Source organism: Cannabis sativa, chromosome 1 (genome assembly GCF_029168945.1).
Source record: "Cannabis sativa cultivar Pink pepper isolate KNU-18-1 chromosome 1, ASM2916894v1, whole genome shotgun sequence".
Lineage (NCBI taxonomy): Eukaryota > Viridiplantae > Streptophyta > Magnoliopsida > Rosales > Cannabaceae > Cannabis > Cannabis sativa.
The window spans coordinates 45,953,442-45,968,080 of NC_083601.1; the positions used below are offsets into that span (position 1 = coordinate 45,953,442).

Here is a 14,639-nt window from a genome sequence, read left to right on the forward strand (position 1 = left end):
GTGGGCCCTAGGCACAGGCCTAGCCCGCCTATGCCCAGGGCCGGCCCTGCCTACACTGCATGAAAAATGTAGTTTAAAATTCTTTATAGTGTGATTGTGGTTTTTATTTTGCCAAGTCACGCAGTGCGGTGCAATTTACGATTTTAAATTTAATAATTACAATTTAAATTACACTGTACTACAAAGTTACCAATTTTTACAGTATAATTTTTATTGTATTTTTTCATATAAAGACAAATACATATAGTATATGTGTATATTATATTATTTTTTAGAGACAAGTTACTATAATGACTTAATAATTAGTATGTATGATATGATATTAATATTTTAAGACGATTTTTTTTATATTGTTAAAATTTTATTAGATTGACTTTAAAATTATAACATGATAATATGATGATAGTGTAAATTGCTCAAATTGAATTGCACAATACTACAATACTGCATTTTTGCAGTGTTATTGTTGCGGGTTTAAGATTTCGGATACGATTACAGTTTAAAAAATTACAAAAATCACATATGCAAAAATCACATATGCAGTTTGATTTGAAAAAAATATTACTACCCACACCACTCACAATATTTGGGATTAAAATATTTTTTTGAAAGAAAAATTCACTTTGGCTGCTTTTACAAAATCAATTGTTCACCAACTACTTTTTTTTTTCCTCTAGTCACCAAATATTCAAAAGGTACTCAAGTGACACGTCGTTTCAAAATAAACGACAAACAATACATAAAAAGTCATAAACCCTAGAGAGAAAGAAACTACAATAAAAGTTTCACAAAAGGTAAAACTCGCGGTCGTTTCGTAGTAACTACAATACAATACAATTTATATTTTGATTTTTATTTTTAATTTTGAGATATAAATATAAATAATATATTTTTGTTCGTTTATTTATTTTTTAGCGTCTTCTTCTTCGGCTTCTTCTTCCTCACAGTAGGGTTGGGTTGCAGTAGATAAACGCCACCACTCCTTTTCATCATCATCGTAACCCTCTCAACACCACACCTTCGTTCTTTACTACTCTCACTTCCCCTCTGCAACAATGGGTGCCTCTCTCCCTCCCAAGGAGGCCAACCTCTTCAAACTCATCGTCGTAAGCTTCGATTCCCTACTATTCTCATTTTTATTTTTTTTTATTTTCTTTCAATCGCTACAAGATCGAACTGTGTTTTTTCTATCTTTTTCACTGCTTAAATAGAATCAAAACCCTAGTTTATTTATTTATATGTCTTTTATTTTGATTTCGTTTGTTTGATTGTTTCACTCGTGTTGTGTTGTTTGAATGCTGGATGAATTGACAGGCATGTAAAAGTTTTGATATTTATGATCGCTTTTGTGTTTTTATTACAAAATGAATGATTGAATCAATTGGGTATGGTTTATTTTGGCGAATTGTATATAGTTTGGTTTGTTACGGCGGAAGAGCATAGTGGGGCAGGGATCGTAATGTTCAAATTTTTGATTTTTCTTCTTTCTTATATTAGTTAAGTTTTGAACTTTGTTATTGGATCAATTGTAAGAATTGTTTGTTTGACTAGAAGAATGTAGAGAAGTTGAAATGAGAACTGGTTGGTGGTTAAAATAGAATTTTTTAATGTTAAATTTCATTTTCAGTAGTTGATGCAATGTAGTAGATAGATTACAAAACTGGAGAGTGTCTACTATCTACTATCAAGTTAACCTGATAGAGACTGAAGAAGTCAGACTTGTGGCGTTATCTTGCTGATGTCGTTTTCTTTTATTATCCATTTGAGTCTGTTTCAAGTTTAGATTTTATGAATGTCTGAAAACGTAGCTATGGGCTCTCCAATGGGATTGATTGTTTCTATTATCTTAATTTAAATTCTTTTATGGCGTTATCCTCTCTGTGAACGTGGTTATTTGTGTGTATGAGGAAGAATTCGTTTGAAGGAATATTCCACGAACAAATTCATTTAGGATTGATGAAAAATGGCTGCTGCTGTAAGCTGCCAGTTTATTTGCAATATAGTCGTGCTATTATCTTATTGTGCTGGTTTATGTAGTTAATTTTCTTTTTTTTTTTTAAAAAAAACTGGCAATTTAATTTACATAATCCAGTTGACACCCTCTTCTTTTCTTGCCATAGTGTTTATCAAATCTCATATTTTGTTTCAGAAATCTTATGAGACAAAACAGTATAAGAAGGGGTTGAAGGCTGCGGACTCCATCTTGAAAAAGTTTCCAGACCATGGAGGTATTTTCTGTTTCATGCAATATGTACTTTGGTACTCCACAATTAGCTGATCTAGCTATCATTTTATTCAGTTTTGTTTCCTCTGTTTGTGTTCTTTGCTTTTGCCTACACATGTATATATGTTTTTTTTGTATTACTTTTTCTGTATTGGAGAATTGACAATTTCAGCATTCATTTTTTTGGTAAGTTTTATTAATTATTCTTATGCATGCACCTCATGCTTATGGGATCTATTGTTGTGTTTCTTGAAGATTTACTTATCATTATCTTGCTATTTTATACTTATTATTTTCATTGGGATCAATTTCAAACTAAATTAACTCCACTTACATTTCCTTTGTGTTTTTTTGGTTAGAAACTTTATCAATGAAGGGGCTGACACTAAATTGCATGGACCGTAAATCTGAAGCATATGAGCTTGTTCGGCAAGGATTAAAGGTGAGAGTGTTGTCTTAAAATTTTAATGTTAATTTTGTCTCAAAGTCAGTAGGTCTTATGTTCTGTAACGCTTTTTTGTCTCTTTGCAGAATGATCTGAAAAGTCATGTATGCTGGCATGTTTATGGTCTTCTTTATCGGTCCGATAGAGAATACAGGGAGGCAATCAAATGCTACAGAAATGCACTGAGGATAGATCCAGACAATATTGAAATTTTGCGGGACCTGTCACTGTTACAGGTATGTTTTTGATGTTAATTTTCTTCTTTTAGAGACTTATGCTCTGTTGGTAACTTGAAGAAAATATTGAAATCGAGCATTTTTGTTTTCTGTTTCAAAGTTAATTGGAGTACATGACTCTTGTTAAATATTCCTGCTAACATCATGCTTATTTATTACATCAGTTATGTGATCGTTTTTACAACAAACATTTTGTTGCTTAGTTCCTTGATTTGATATAGGTAATGATGGCTCTTTATATTTTGTGTTACAGGCGCAGATGCGAGATTTGGCAGGTTTTGTTCAGACAAGACAACAACTCTTGTCTCTAAAATCAAATCATCGTATGAATTGGATTGGTTTTGCTGTTGCTCATCATTTAAATTCAAAGTATGAATTTAATCTTAATTATTAATATTTTATCTTTGTAGTACTGGCCATCATTTACAGTGGCCAACTTAAATTATTTTTCTTGTTGGTCCCACTTACCATTGTTACCCTACTATATAATTGAAGTTTCTAGAAACTCAACCGAGAAGTTTCTAAACTTATGTTCCCTCATCCATAATCCAAATAGAATTTTTCTTTATACACAACTGGAAATTTGTAGAATGAATTTCTGGTTATAGATTATAGATCTATTGACTTCATGTTCAAACTGTGCTTTTGACATTGGTCATTCTGCTGTTGAGTTTTGCTGATGCCTAGTCATGGTTCATGTAGCTGTTCTTAGTAAAAAATTACACCTGTGAATCAGGTTCTAAGGTTCTTGTCAGAAAGTCAGTTACATAAAGTAATGCAAGCTGAACTTTTAAAAAAATCTAGATCTAAAATGGAAATTAAATTCATTCTGTGCTTTAAGAAATTCTTCCTCTCTTTTGTTTATGTTTTTAAGTATTATGTATGTATACAATCATACTATTATTTTTTTTTCTTCTCTATGAAGCATACACAAATATGTAAGGATAAGCATCTTTACTTTTTTTGGTGAATTAATTCTTCTTGGTTGTGCCTTTGGGTTATTAAGTTTGACTAAGTTTTGGTCTACTAAACTTTTTTGTTTTCGTGTTAGTGCTTTAAAAGCAGTTGAAATTCTTGAAGCATATGAAGGGACGCTAGAAGATGACTTTCCTCCTGAAAATGAACGTTGTGAGCATGGGGAGATGCTTTTATACAAGGTATTCTAAGTGGTAGCTTCCTTGTATTATGTTATATGTTATTGTAGATCTTATGGGTGATTAGTTTGTCTATTGTGCTGGTGTGACTGTTACTATCTATTTATGTCTCAGGTTTTCCCTACTTATCTCTCTTCTTTTTTCAAGGTTCTCTTGATTTTGTAAATGTATGCACAGCTCTTACGTTATCTGACTTTTTTTAAAAAGCTGCTTCTGTATGGTAAATAGGTATACATATATATAAAAATATGTTTATTATTTTTTAAGAGATAAATACTTATGTTTATGAATGCAGTAATTTACTTTTTCTTGTTAGTTACGATTCTTCTAGTTTGGTGCGCTTTGAATCAATGGGCTCTACGTTTCACACTTCAAATGAAACAACTTGTTAACGTCTTATGGTCCCATGCAATGGTTCTAATGGCGATCTTTATCAATTTTATTTTTCAGATTTCTTTGCTAGAAGAATCTGGTTCCATCGAGAGAGCTCTTGACGAGTTGCGCAAAAAAGAGCCAAAAATAGTAAGTTTCAACTGCTATATTTCTTGAGCTTTATGTCTTGAGCGTGCATATCTCAAGTGCTTACCATTTATTATTATGTCTTTCAAGGTTGATAAATTGGGTGTTAAAGAACAAGAGGCTTCTCTTTTAGTAAAGCTTGGTCGCTTTGAGGAAGGTGCTACTTTGTTCAGGGTTCTACTTTCTATGAATCCAGACAACTACGGGTATTTATGATGCTTGATTTTATTTTATTTTTATCAATTCCTTGGGGAGATTTGCTTCATGTTTTGTTATTGATTTTTTGAGTTCATTTTCAGATACTATGAAGGTCTTCATAAGTGTGTTGGACTCTATTCTGAAAATGGTCAGTATTCACCTGATCAAATCGAACAGCTGGATTCATTGTACAATTCCCTTAGGCAGCAATACAATTGGTCTTCTGCTGTCAAGGTAAAAAGTTGTTTGATTTTATTTGAACTTTGCTCTGCTTTCCATGCAATGGTCACCTTTTTGTCTTTGCTATGAAGCCTTTTGCACAAACTTGTAAGAACACTGGGCTTTATTCTATTCAATAGTGTGTACTGCTGTGATGGAGTTGTTTGTAATCTCTTTAAGTTTGAGGTTCTTTGGTTGCTGTAATTTTGTAAACTAGATTCTGTGTTCTGCACTAGTTAATTTTTAAATTTGTACACTAGATTATTTTTGGTAAATGATTATTAATAAACTGCTGTTAAATTAGTTTCAAGGGGCTGGCCTTTTGATTTACTATTAATTTCTAAATTTCTTCATGGTATAGATACCATTGTTCCATTTCAGACACGATTTTGTGTCACATTTACTTACTTTTAGAAATGCTCGGCTACAACTTCCTCAAGTGATTTAAGTGGTTAATGCAATTAAATTAGCGTGTAGCTACTATGTTTTTCCAGCATTAGAATGACCATGAGCATTATTTTTTTAATGCTCTTGTTGTTTCTGGACTTATCACTGAATCTTTGTTGGGTTGGGTGTTTCAGAGAATACCGCTCGACTTTCTGCAAGGTGACAGATTTCGAGAAGAAGCAGACAATTATATTAAGCCCCTCCTTACTAAGGTATCTACGGTTCCTTTCTTATTACTCTAACTGGTTTTTTATACTTTATGGCAGCTTATATTCTTCATGCTTTCAGGGAGTCCCGTCATTGTTCACTGATCTTTCTCCATTGTATGATCATCCTGGCAAGGTTGCTCCTCATTCTTCTTGATTCCTTCCATTTTTTTTAGAAGCAAAGAAAAAGTATGTTCTGTAGGTTTAAGTTATGCCTTTGTCACAACTCTTTTCCAGGCAGATATTCTTGAGGAACTTATTATTGAACTGGAGCATGCAGTTAGAACAACTGGTCAATTCCCCGGGAGGTAAGCTGTGTCAGCAATTATTTGCATTATTGCAGTTCACGTTGAAACATTCATTGACTTCACTTAAGCCTATTTGGAAATAGTTAACAAGTATATTTTCTAGTAATTTAATGCTATTTCCATAATATGGAATTGCATAAGAGTTGTCTTCTGGATGTGGCTTAGTTGATTAGCGGATTGGGTTATTGAGGTTGCAGTTTTCTTCCTCCACCTCCATTCTCATCTTTGTATTTCCTTTCATTGATTCACTCTGGTTCTGTGATATTTTTTCTCGGTTGAGAATCTTGATTTTTGGGAAGTATAATGTTCATTCAATAAAAAGTTACATATTTCCAAATGAAATAAAATGTTTATAGTTTATAGTTTTCTGTATTTGTTTAGCTTTGTTTTGTGTTGTCTGATTTGGTGGAATAAATTTGACTTATCTTTTTCATGCTCTCTTTATATACTAAATTAACAGCCAATCGTATTTCTGTCATACTCAATCTGATGATGTAAGCAATATGCTTTTAGATTTGGGGTCAGTGAGTGTGTCACGGTATTATTATAAAATTATCTCTATGCTTAAAGATTTTAGTTGTTAATGGAGAATGCTCTATTTTGCTCAAAACTTTCATCTTGCAAGTGCCTTTTTTGTTAAGCAGCATGATTTTGTGGCCAGAGGCATCCATTTGGTAATTCTTATTGATGATGCCTTTTTTTTCTTCTTAATATTTACTTCAAATGCAGGTCAGAGAAAGAACCTCCTTCAACTCTTATGTGGACCTTATTCCTATTAGCACAGGTTTGCCACCTTTAATTCTGTTCCCTTTGCTTCCCCTTTATATTTTTGCTTGGGTATTTTTTTTTTTTGCTTAGAATTTCTGTCTGGATCCAGCATTACGACAGACGGGGACAATATGAAATTGCTCTTTCTAAAATTGATGAGGCCATTGAGCACACCCCAACTGCGATTGATTTATACTCTGGCAAGGTTTGTTAAGATTCTCAAGGAAACATTTTTTTAATGTAAATTTTTCTTGACATGTTTTAAGGATTTTTTGTCCATACAAAGTTTTAATTTTTACCCCTTCTCAATCTTATAGCATAGAATTTTTACTGTTGAAATCAATGTTAGTCGACAAGTTATAGGAGTTTGTGCACGTTAGTGTATCTGTAGATACACATGTGACATGAGGATATATTTTGAAATGATCATTCCTGGTGATTCTTGTCTTGAGGAGATTTAATATTGTTGGCTAGAGGTTTTTCACATGCGTTTACCCTAGAGTTTGTACGATTTACTTTTGTGAATTGGTTTAGCTTAATTGTAAAGGGTATCCTTTGGATCGTCCAAATAAGAACTTAACTGGAGTTGTATCTTTAGCTGTGTTGCCCAGGGAAATAGGATTTGATCCTCTCTCGTGCACAGTCCTCTTCTTTTCAATGTTATTGAGCTTATAAAATTTTTGAGTTAGCAGGATTGTTAATTATTTTTTTTCTTCCTTTAAAATTTGAAATTTTGTCTTTTATTACAGAGCCGAATTTTGAAGCATGCTGGTGATTTGGCTGCTGCTGCTGCATTGGCAGATGAAGCTAGATGTATGGATCTTGCTGACCGCTACATCAACAGTGAATGTGTTAAGCGTATGCTTCAGGCTGATCAGGTACTGAAACTGTCCTTTCCACCAATGATCATTTGAACTTATTATGAATTGTTCGTTCTTTCTGTGGCTTTAGATGTTTTGCATGTGCTTCATGTTGCATTTTCTATTTCGCAGGTGACTTTAGCTGAGAGAACTGCTGTGTTATTCACTAAAGATGGAGATCAGCATACCAATTTGCATGACATGCAGTGCATGTGGTATGTCTCTATTCACGGCTCGATCTATTTACTTGTTGAAGCAATTTATGTTGGTTGTTGCTTCTAAGTATTTACTGTTGTATTGCACTTTGAAGGTATGAGCTGGAATCTGGTGAAAGTTACTTCCGTCAAAGTGATCTTGGTCGGGCTTTAAAAAAATTTCTAGCTGTAGAGAAGCACTATGCTGATATCACCGAAGATCAATTTGACTTCCATTCTTATTGTTTGAGAAAAATGACTTTACGTACATACGTTGAAATGCTTAAATTTCAAGACCGATTGCATTCACATCCATATTTTCATAAAGCAGCAGTTGGTGCAATTAGGTGAAGTATTTTTATTGGGTTCCACGTTCGATTTCTCATGATGTACTATAAATTTTTCCTTGATTGATTTTGTTAACTTGACAATAAATGTTACTTTTTTAATTGGAAATTAAAGTTGGTTAGTTGAAAAAAAGAGCACGTGCAGTTGCGGAATTAAGACCTCTCTAGAGAGGACTGAATGAGTTTGCAGGAATGAATTGACAATTAATATGGATTAGACATCTGACCATTGGTTTATTTCTAGGGCTAAAATTCAATTTGGTATATTGCCAGTTATGCTGGGCTGTATTGTATTATTCTTGCAAAATTTTTATTTTTTGCTCTGTATTTATATGTTGGTTGTGGGTTTTCATCTACCAGATGCTATATAAAGTTGTATGATTCCCCTCCAAAGTCAACCACTGAGGAAGATGATGAGATGTCCAAGTTGGCTCCTTCCCAGAAAAAGAAAATGAGGCAAAAATTGAGAAAAGCAGAAGCTCGGGCGAAGAAAGTAATGTTTCTGACTTCTGTAGCTTTTCTGACCATTCTTCTACAATTCATTTCCATCCTAACGTTGAGCATTCTTTCAGGAGGCCGAAGTTAAAAATGAAGAATCCAATGCTAATAGTGTCTCAAAGACTGGGAAACGAAATGTGAAACCTGTTGATCCAGATCCCCATGGGGAGAAATTGTTGCAGGTTCTGTGTGACTTTATTTATTTATTAGCTTCCTGAACCGTCTTTTCCATTTTTCGTTATTGTACATCTCTAGGAAGAGTGTTTCCCTGTCTGATATTTATGTGTTTATTCAGGTGGAAGATCCACTTTCAGAAGCTACAAAGTACTTGAAGTTGCTTCAAAAGAACTCTCCTAACTCGTTAGAAACTCACTTGCTTTCTTTTGAAGTTAATGTGAGAAAACAAAAGATTTTGCTTGCTTTTCAGGTAAGCTTTTTTTTAAGCATGCAGCTGAGAAGCTTGCATTTTGACTCCTCTTTTTCTCTTGAGGTGCATAAAAGGTCAATTGATGATTAATTTGTCTTTGGACTGTAGGCTGTAAAGCAACTACTGAGGTTGAATGCCGAACACCCAGATACACATCGCTGTTTAGTATGTATCTCTGTTATATATGGCCATGGTGTTTGTACATGTCCTTATCAGTTTTTGATGATTTGTTTATTCCCTTGAACTTATTGTTAAACTGCTTGAATATAGATTAAATTCTTCCATAAAGTGGACTCGATGCCCACTCCTGTTACAGATGCTGAAAAACTCATTTCAAGTGTCTTGGAAGCAGAACGCCCGACAATAAGGTTCTTTCTCTACTCTATACTTTCTCTTTTTTGTGCCTATACATATTTAATATTAAATTAACTGTTTATTTTCTTTTTTAATAGTGGTTTGCATGAGAAATCTCTGATCGAGGCCAACAAGATTTTCTTAGAGAAACATAAAGGTGGATTGTCGTCAAACTTATTCAATTTAATTCAGTGCATAGTTCATCATGTCTAGTGCTGTTTTGGCTAAACTTTTCCCCGGCTTCCTGCAGATTCCTTAATGCATAGAGCTGCTGCTGCCGAACTACTGTATACTTTACAGCCTGACAAGAAAGCTGAGGCTGTTAAGCTAATTGAAGAGGCAACAAACAATCCGGTGCCAAGGTAATAAATGTTGTATGTTGCTTTGAGGAGTTTCATTTTTGCTTGACATGTATTCATTGCAGAAATGGAGCACTTGGGCCTATTGGGGAATGGACACTTGAAGATTGTGTCAGAGTCCACAAACTCCTAGAAACAGTTCTTCCTGACCATGATGCTGCTTCGAGTGAGTACCAAAAAGCTCACAATTGACACATGGAAAATTGTGTTGATGGTGCCTAACTTACATACACTTGTTTTCTTGTAGGATGGAAGGAGCAATGTGCCAAGTACTTTCCATACTCCACATACTTGGGGGGCAGACTCAGCTCTGCCATGCCCAATTCTGTGTACAACCAAAGTAACAACTCAGAAAACGGAAACCATTTGGTAGCTGGGAAAACTGCAGATTCTTCTCTTGCGTTAAATGGAAAGCTAGAGGCATTTAAAGATCTCACCATCTGACTCTGATATTGAGGCTAAAAGTTCAGTTCAAACATTTTTAGAGTTGCGCTTTCCGGGGGGTACTGTCATGGACCTAACCAAGCTGAGAAACAATCATCCAGTGTTGGGTGTTGCAGCTCATTCGGAGTGGACTGCGCGAACGAGTTACTGGTGATTCCAGTTTTACCAATGCTCTTCAGATTAGTTTTTCTTTAAACCCCAGTTCTACCTCGTCAACTGTGAAAATGTATTCCTTCCGCAAATGTGTATAAATACTTATTTTATTGTGCTTCTAGAGTTGGAATTTTCTGTCATTTTCTCAAAATTTTATCACTTTTCATCTTAGACGGGATGATTCTCGGGTTTTTGGGTTTGCTTAGGATGAGCTGAATTTTTTCTTCTTAATTTATTTTTATGGTTCTAGATCCGGTCAGCGTGTTGTATTTTGCCCATTTTATTGACTTAATTGGTATGTACAAACAGCTTATTATGTCAAACAATTTTGCCATGGAACTTTTAAATTAGCCAATTTGCAGCTTTTTTATTTTGAATAATTTGCAATTTTGCTATGGTTTTATATAATCCATCATGGCTGTTTATCTAAACCTTTTTATTCGAAAAATACAATCCACTTTTCTACCCTTGGTAATCATAGTGAGTCATTTCATGTAAATCAACTAAAAAGGAAAAGGAATAAGGTAACTCTTTTATAAGACGGGCATTTGGCTACGGAGACTTAGCCAAAACTTGGTTTAAGCCATAAGCATCAACAGAGGAAGCTTTATGTACAAATTTTCAGTAATAAATCACTTGGTTCAACAGAAAATAAATTGCAAGGACTTGACTTCATTTTCACCCATAATAATAATATTATATAATACATTTGCAACTTACAAGGATCAAAAGTTCATCCAACCACGACAGGATTAAAGATGTAGCAGTGGAAAGACAGCAACATGTGAAAACGTGTTCCCTGTCAATTTTCACAAAGCTCTATAAATGTCAAAATGGAGAGAGTTGAGGAGAAACTCAACTTCTTTAACAATATAGGAAAAGCTTAGATACAACTGTTCTTTCTGCATACCCCCCCTGTTTTATTCTGGGCCCAAGCTTATTAGAATCAGAGACAGCCTTTCTCATCTATCTCACTGTATTGCCTCTGCAATACAGTATCAGGGATTTCCAGGAAATTTGCATTTGTTGTACCTAATCCCTGACTTTCAGTTCCTACAGAGATCGAGAATATCGGGACTAAAATCCATGCTTTTTTTTTTTAATGTTTAAACCGAAGGTGACCCATTGCCCATCTTTTCCTCCCTATTGCTAGCTGGAGTCTCTTGCCACCGGTGAAGTTGGGAGGAGCTCAGTAAGCTCTGCTTTACATAGAGGGCATGATGCATTGATTTTTAACCATTTGTCCACGCATTCAATATGGAAAACATGGGTACATGTTAGTTCTCGCAGCTCGTCGTTATCTGCATATCTTGCCAAGCATATACAGCAAACCTGCAGTACATTGACAGAGAAGACACAAGAACATCTCAGTTGGCAATTGCAGAGACAAATGCAAATAAGGAATTAAGAGGAGAAAAAGTTTGTAATAATCTAAATTGCTATTCATTAGGATATTAGTCTTACTCGAATACAGTTAACTGATATTAGCATAACCTAAATTAGATTTTGATAAGATAAACTTAATTTTGATTACGTAGTGATTTTCACCGTTGAGTAGCATATTGACTTACCGCATCTTCCCCAGAAATTTCACGCTCCTTTTCTGTACCTGCCGCCAAGATCCCACCTTCACCAACTCCAGAATCAAGCTCATCTTCATTACCATCTTCATGCTTCTTTAACTTGAACTTGTAGGTTGGCAGGGCATTAATCGTTTCAACGGTGGCTCCCCTTGTTTGAGAAAGATCCTCCCGAATGCCCAGCACAGAAATTATGCAAGGTAAGCAGCAACATATTGTTGCGCACAATATGAAAGGCATAGCATATCCTATGCAACTAAAGGTAAGGAACACTATGCACAACCTGTATAGCACACAATGCATAGTTAACTCAATCATTCTTTCCAGTAAAAACAAAGAGTAAAGTTTTCAATAAGTACCTATACAATTTAGGAGCATCAGCGGGGGAGGAGTGTCCTCCAAAAATCCACACATTGCCCACCACAAACCAGACAGCGAAAAAGCAATCCAATGCCATTTTGAAATGGTCCACAAAGCCATTAAATCTACAGAATAAGAATTATAATTAGTTTATGGTTTATCATAATCCCAGAAAGGATAGAAAAGTACAAACCATGATCAAATAATCAACCAAAATGAATTCAAGTACCGTGTACTTAAGGATCCTCCTGTTTGGTTATTCCTTGTGGGTGATTCAGGGGCTTGATTATTGCCTACGTCTGATGGTTGATTAACAAAAATAGCTGTATAAGATGCCAGTTCAGGAGGATTACTATGTGAAGAGCCTTGTTCGGGTCGAGTAGAATCTTGTTGAGTACTACGATTGCGGTTACGAAAACGCCAGTAAAGGATAGGAAGCATTGCAACACAGCCAGATGCATAACCAACAACCCATGCAAACAATGGGGCTTGTGGGTTCTCATCTCTTGATAACGATAAAACAACTACAGATGCTATAATCTGACTCACAGTGACAAATAGCTCCACTGAAATCCATAATGCAGAATTCAAGGGGCTCCTTCGACGACGACCATATCCGTCACCTCTCCTCATAAACGAAGAACTCCTTGTGTTTAATCGGTTTGTGGAGGAGGAAGTAGCTTGATAAGTGGAGACATTTGTACTGCTAGATGGTCTGTCAACATGCGGAGCTGTATCCATTGTTGGATGATGATCATCATGAGATGAGCTCGATGAAGCATCATCATTTCTAGTTATGTCAATTGTGTGCTCACGACTTGTATGACTTTCCATTCGCTCCGGTAACAAAGGGAATTGATCAGTTTCAGTCGCACTATTAGGATCCAGAGAGGAAACGTCCATCTAAGTCCACCACCAAATTAGAAGGCGAGAAAGCATAGATTGAGAACCTCAAATTTTCCAACTTCTCAACTTATCCCCTAATTCACTCTCTTAATATATAGATTGAGAAATCTTATCTTTATATGCACATTGAGTTACACCATATACCTGATCACACACCAAACAATCTGAAAGGTCCAACAAACTCTTTACTTTTCATATACAAGCTGTGAAAGAACAAAACAAGAATTAACTCTTCTGATTCCTTCAAAATCCAAACCATGAAAGAGACATAAATTTACTCAAAACAAGTTCTTGTTTTTTTCTGATACGTACCAATCACATTGCATACTGCAAGGGAGTAAAAAGGCTTTTGTATAACATAGAAAACAGAAATGGGCAGTTACTTTTTCACTTTGTTGGCATACATACTAAGGAAATCACATAAGAGTTGCTAAGTAAAAACGGAAAATACTTGAAAACAATGAAAGATTAGAGATCCACATGCTAATTTCACAAAGGCGAAATAAGAAATATGAATAAATTATCCACATTTACTTAACCCCAAATTTCTGAAAAATGTAAGAGATGGGTTGTGATCAAATTTGCATACTTGAAACCAAACCACATGTCATTATGAAGCTCTGAAAGAAAAAGTCAATGCCCAACAGCCTCAAAACACATAAACGCACCAAGTGAAGATACGAAATTCAAAGTACAATTCCACAAAATAAAATCATACGCAAAAACCCAGATGGTCAAAAAATAATCGAAACCCACTAAAAAGTCTCCACCACCAAACCAATCGAACCAACCAATGACAAAAATCACTCAAATACTGCAAACCCACTAAAAAGTTTTGAAATTGAGCAACAAAACAGAAAAGATCACATGGAAATCCAAACCCTTAACACAAATTTGAAAACACACCCCAAATGACACAAATTTAGTGAAAATTACGAAAGAAAGTTCGCACCGTATTCAAATTGGATACCACAATAGAGTATCGACGAATCCCAACTGACTTTCTTCGCCTTTCTCTTATAAATTCTCGGTTAGAAAAGGGGGAAATAAAAATCAACAGCGTCAGCTTTTGTGCTCCATTGCTCACGCAAGCTCGTTTGGAAAGAGACGAGTAAAACATTCAGATCATATGAGCTGTGGCAGTGATTACCAGATGATCTATACCGTTCGATTATGAAGTTTGATACGATCAAAATGATCGAACGGCTATCGCTAACTTTATTTGGTTTGAGAAATTAGGAGTTTGCACTTTAATTTTATCTTGTGGGTCCTAGTTACTTACTGTTGAGATGGTTTATAACCGTCGGATCTTCATGGATATTCCTTTCAATTGGTAGAGAGGTTTGTTTAGGTATTTGATCCGACGCTTCATATTGATTTTTGTGAAAATTCAATTTGGCTTTTAAGCTTTTCTAGTCGTTGATTTTGGGCCG

At 35.0% G+C, this 14,639-nt stretch overlaps 2 protein-coding genes across 3 annotated transcripts; one reads left to right on the forward strand and one right to left on the reverse strand.

Annotated features, from left to right (window-relative positions):
• The first annotated feature begins 876 nt into the window (after positions 1–876).
• Positions 877–10,710, forward strand: LOC115705251 (N-terminal acetyltransferase A complex auxiliary subunit NAA15). The gene is made up of 26 exons (XM_030632532.2): positions 877–1,106; positions 2,150–2,228; positions 2,584–2,666; positions 2,756–2,905; positions 3,159–3,274; positions 3,957–4,062; positions 4,510–4,581; positions 4,669–4,784; positions 4,878–5,010; positions 5,577–5,654; positions 5,731–5,784; positions 5,886–5,956; positions 6,686–6,740; positions 6,834–6,929; positions 7,474–7,602; positions 7,717–7,799; positions 7,895–8,125; positions 8,486–8,618; positions 8,698–8,805; positions 8,919–9,050; positions 9,159–9,215; positions 9,321–9,418; positions 9,503–9,561; positions 9,655–9,766; positions 9,829–9,929; positions 10,011–10,710. Exons 1-26 carry the CDS (start codon positions 1,056–1,058, stop codon positions 10,205–10,207), a joined length of 2,700 nt encoding a protein of 899 aa, XP_030488392.2. The 5' UTR covers positions 877–1,055; the 3' UTR covers positions 10,208–10,710.
• Positions 10,711–11,012: 302 nt separating this feature from the next.
• LOC115705287 (E3 ubiquitin-protein ligase At1g63170) lies at positions 11,013–14,392 on the reverse strand. Of its 2 annotated transcripts, none has more exons than XM_030632590.2 (5): positions 14,159–14,392; positions 12,530–13,409; positions 12,300–12,425; positions 11,932–12,223; positions 11,013–11,692 (listed from the first exon to the last, which is right to left on the reverse strand). In XM_030632590.2, the coding sequence occupies exons 2-5, from the start codon at positions 13,201–13,203 to the stop codon at positions 11,510–11,512; spliced, it is 1,275 nt and encodes a 424-aa protein (XP_030488450.2). In that variant the 5' UTR covers positions 13,204–13,409; positions 14,159–14,392; the 3' UTR covers positions 11,013–11,509. The 2 variants fall into 2 exon arrangements, with proteins under 2 accessions (XP_030488450.2, XP_030488451.2); XM_030632591.2 differs by having other exon boundaries at positions 12,530–13,370; positions 14,159–14,357.
• Positions 14,393–14,639: the final 247 nt, after the last annotated feature.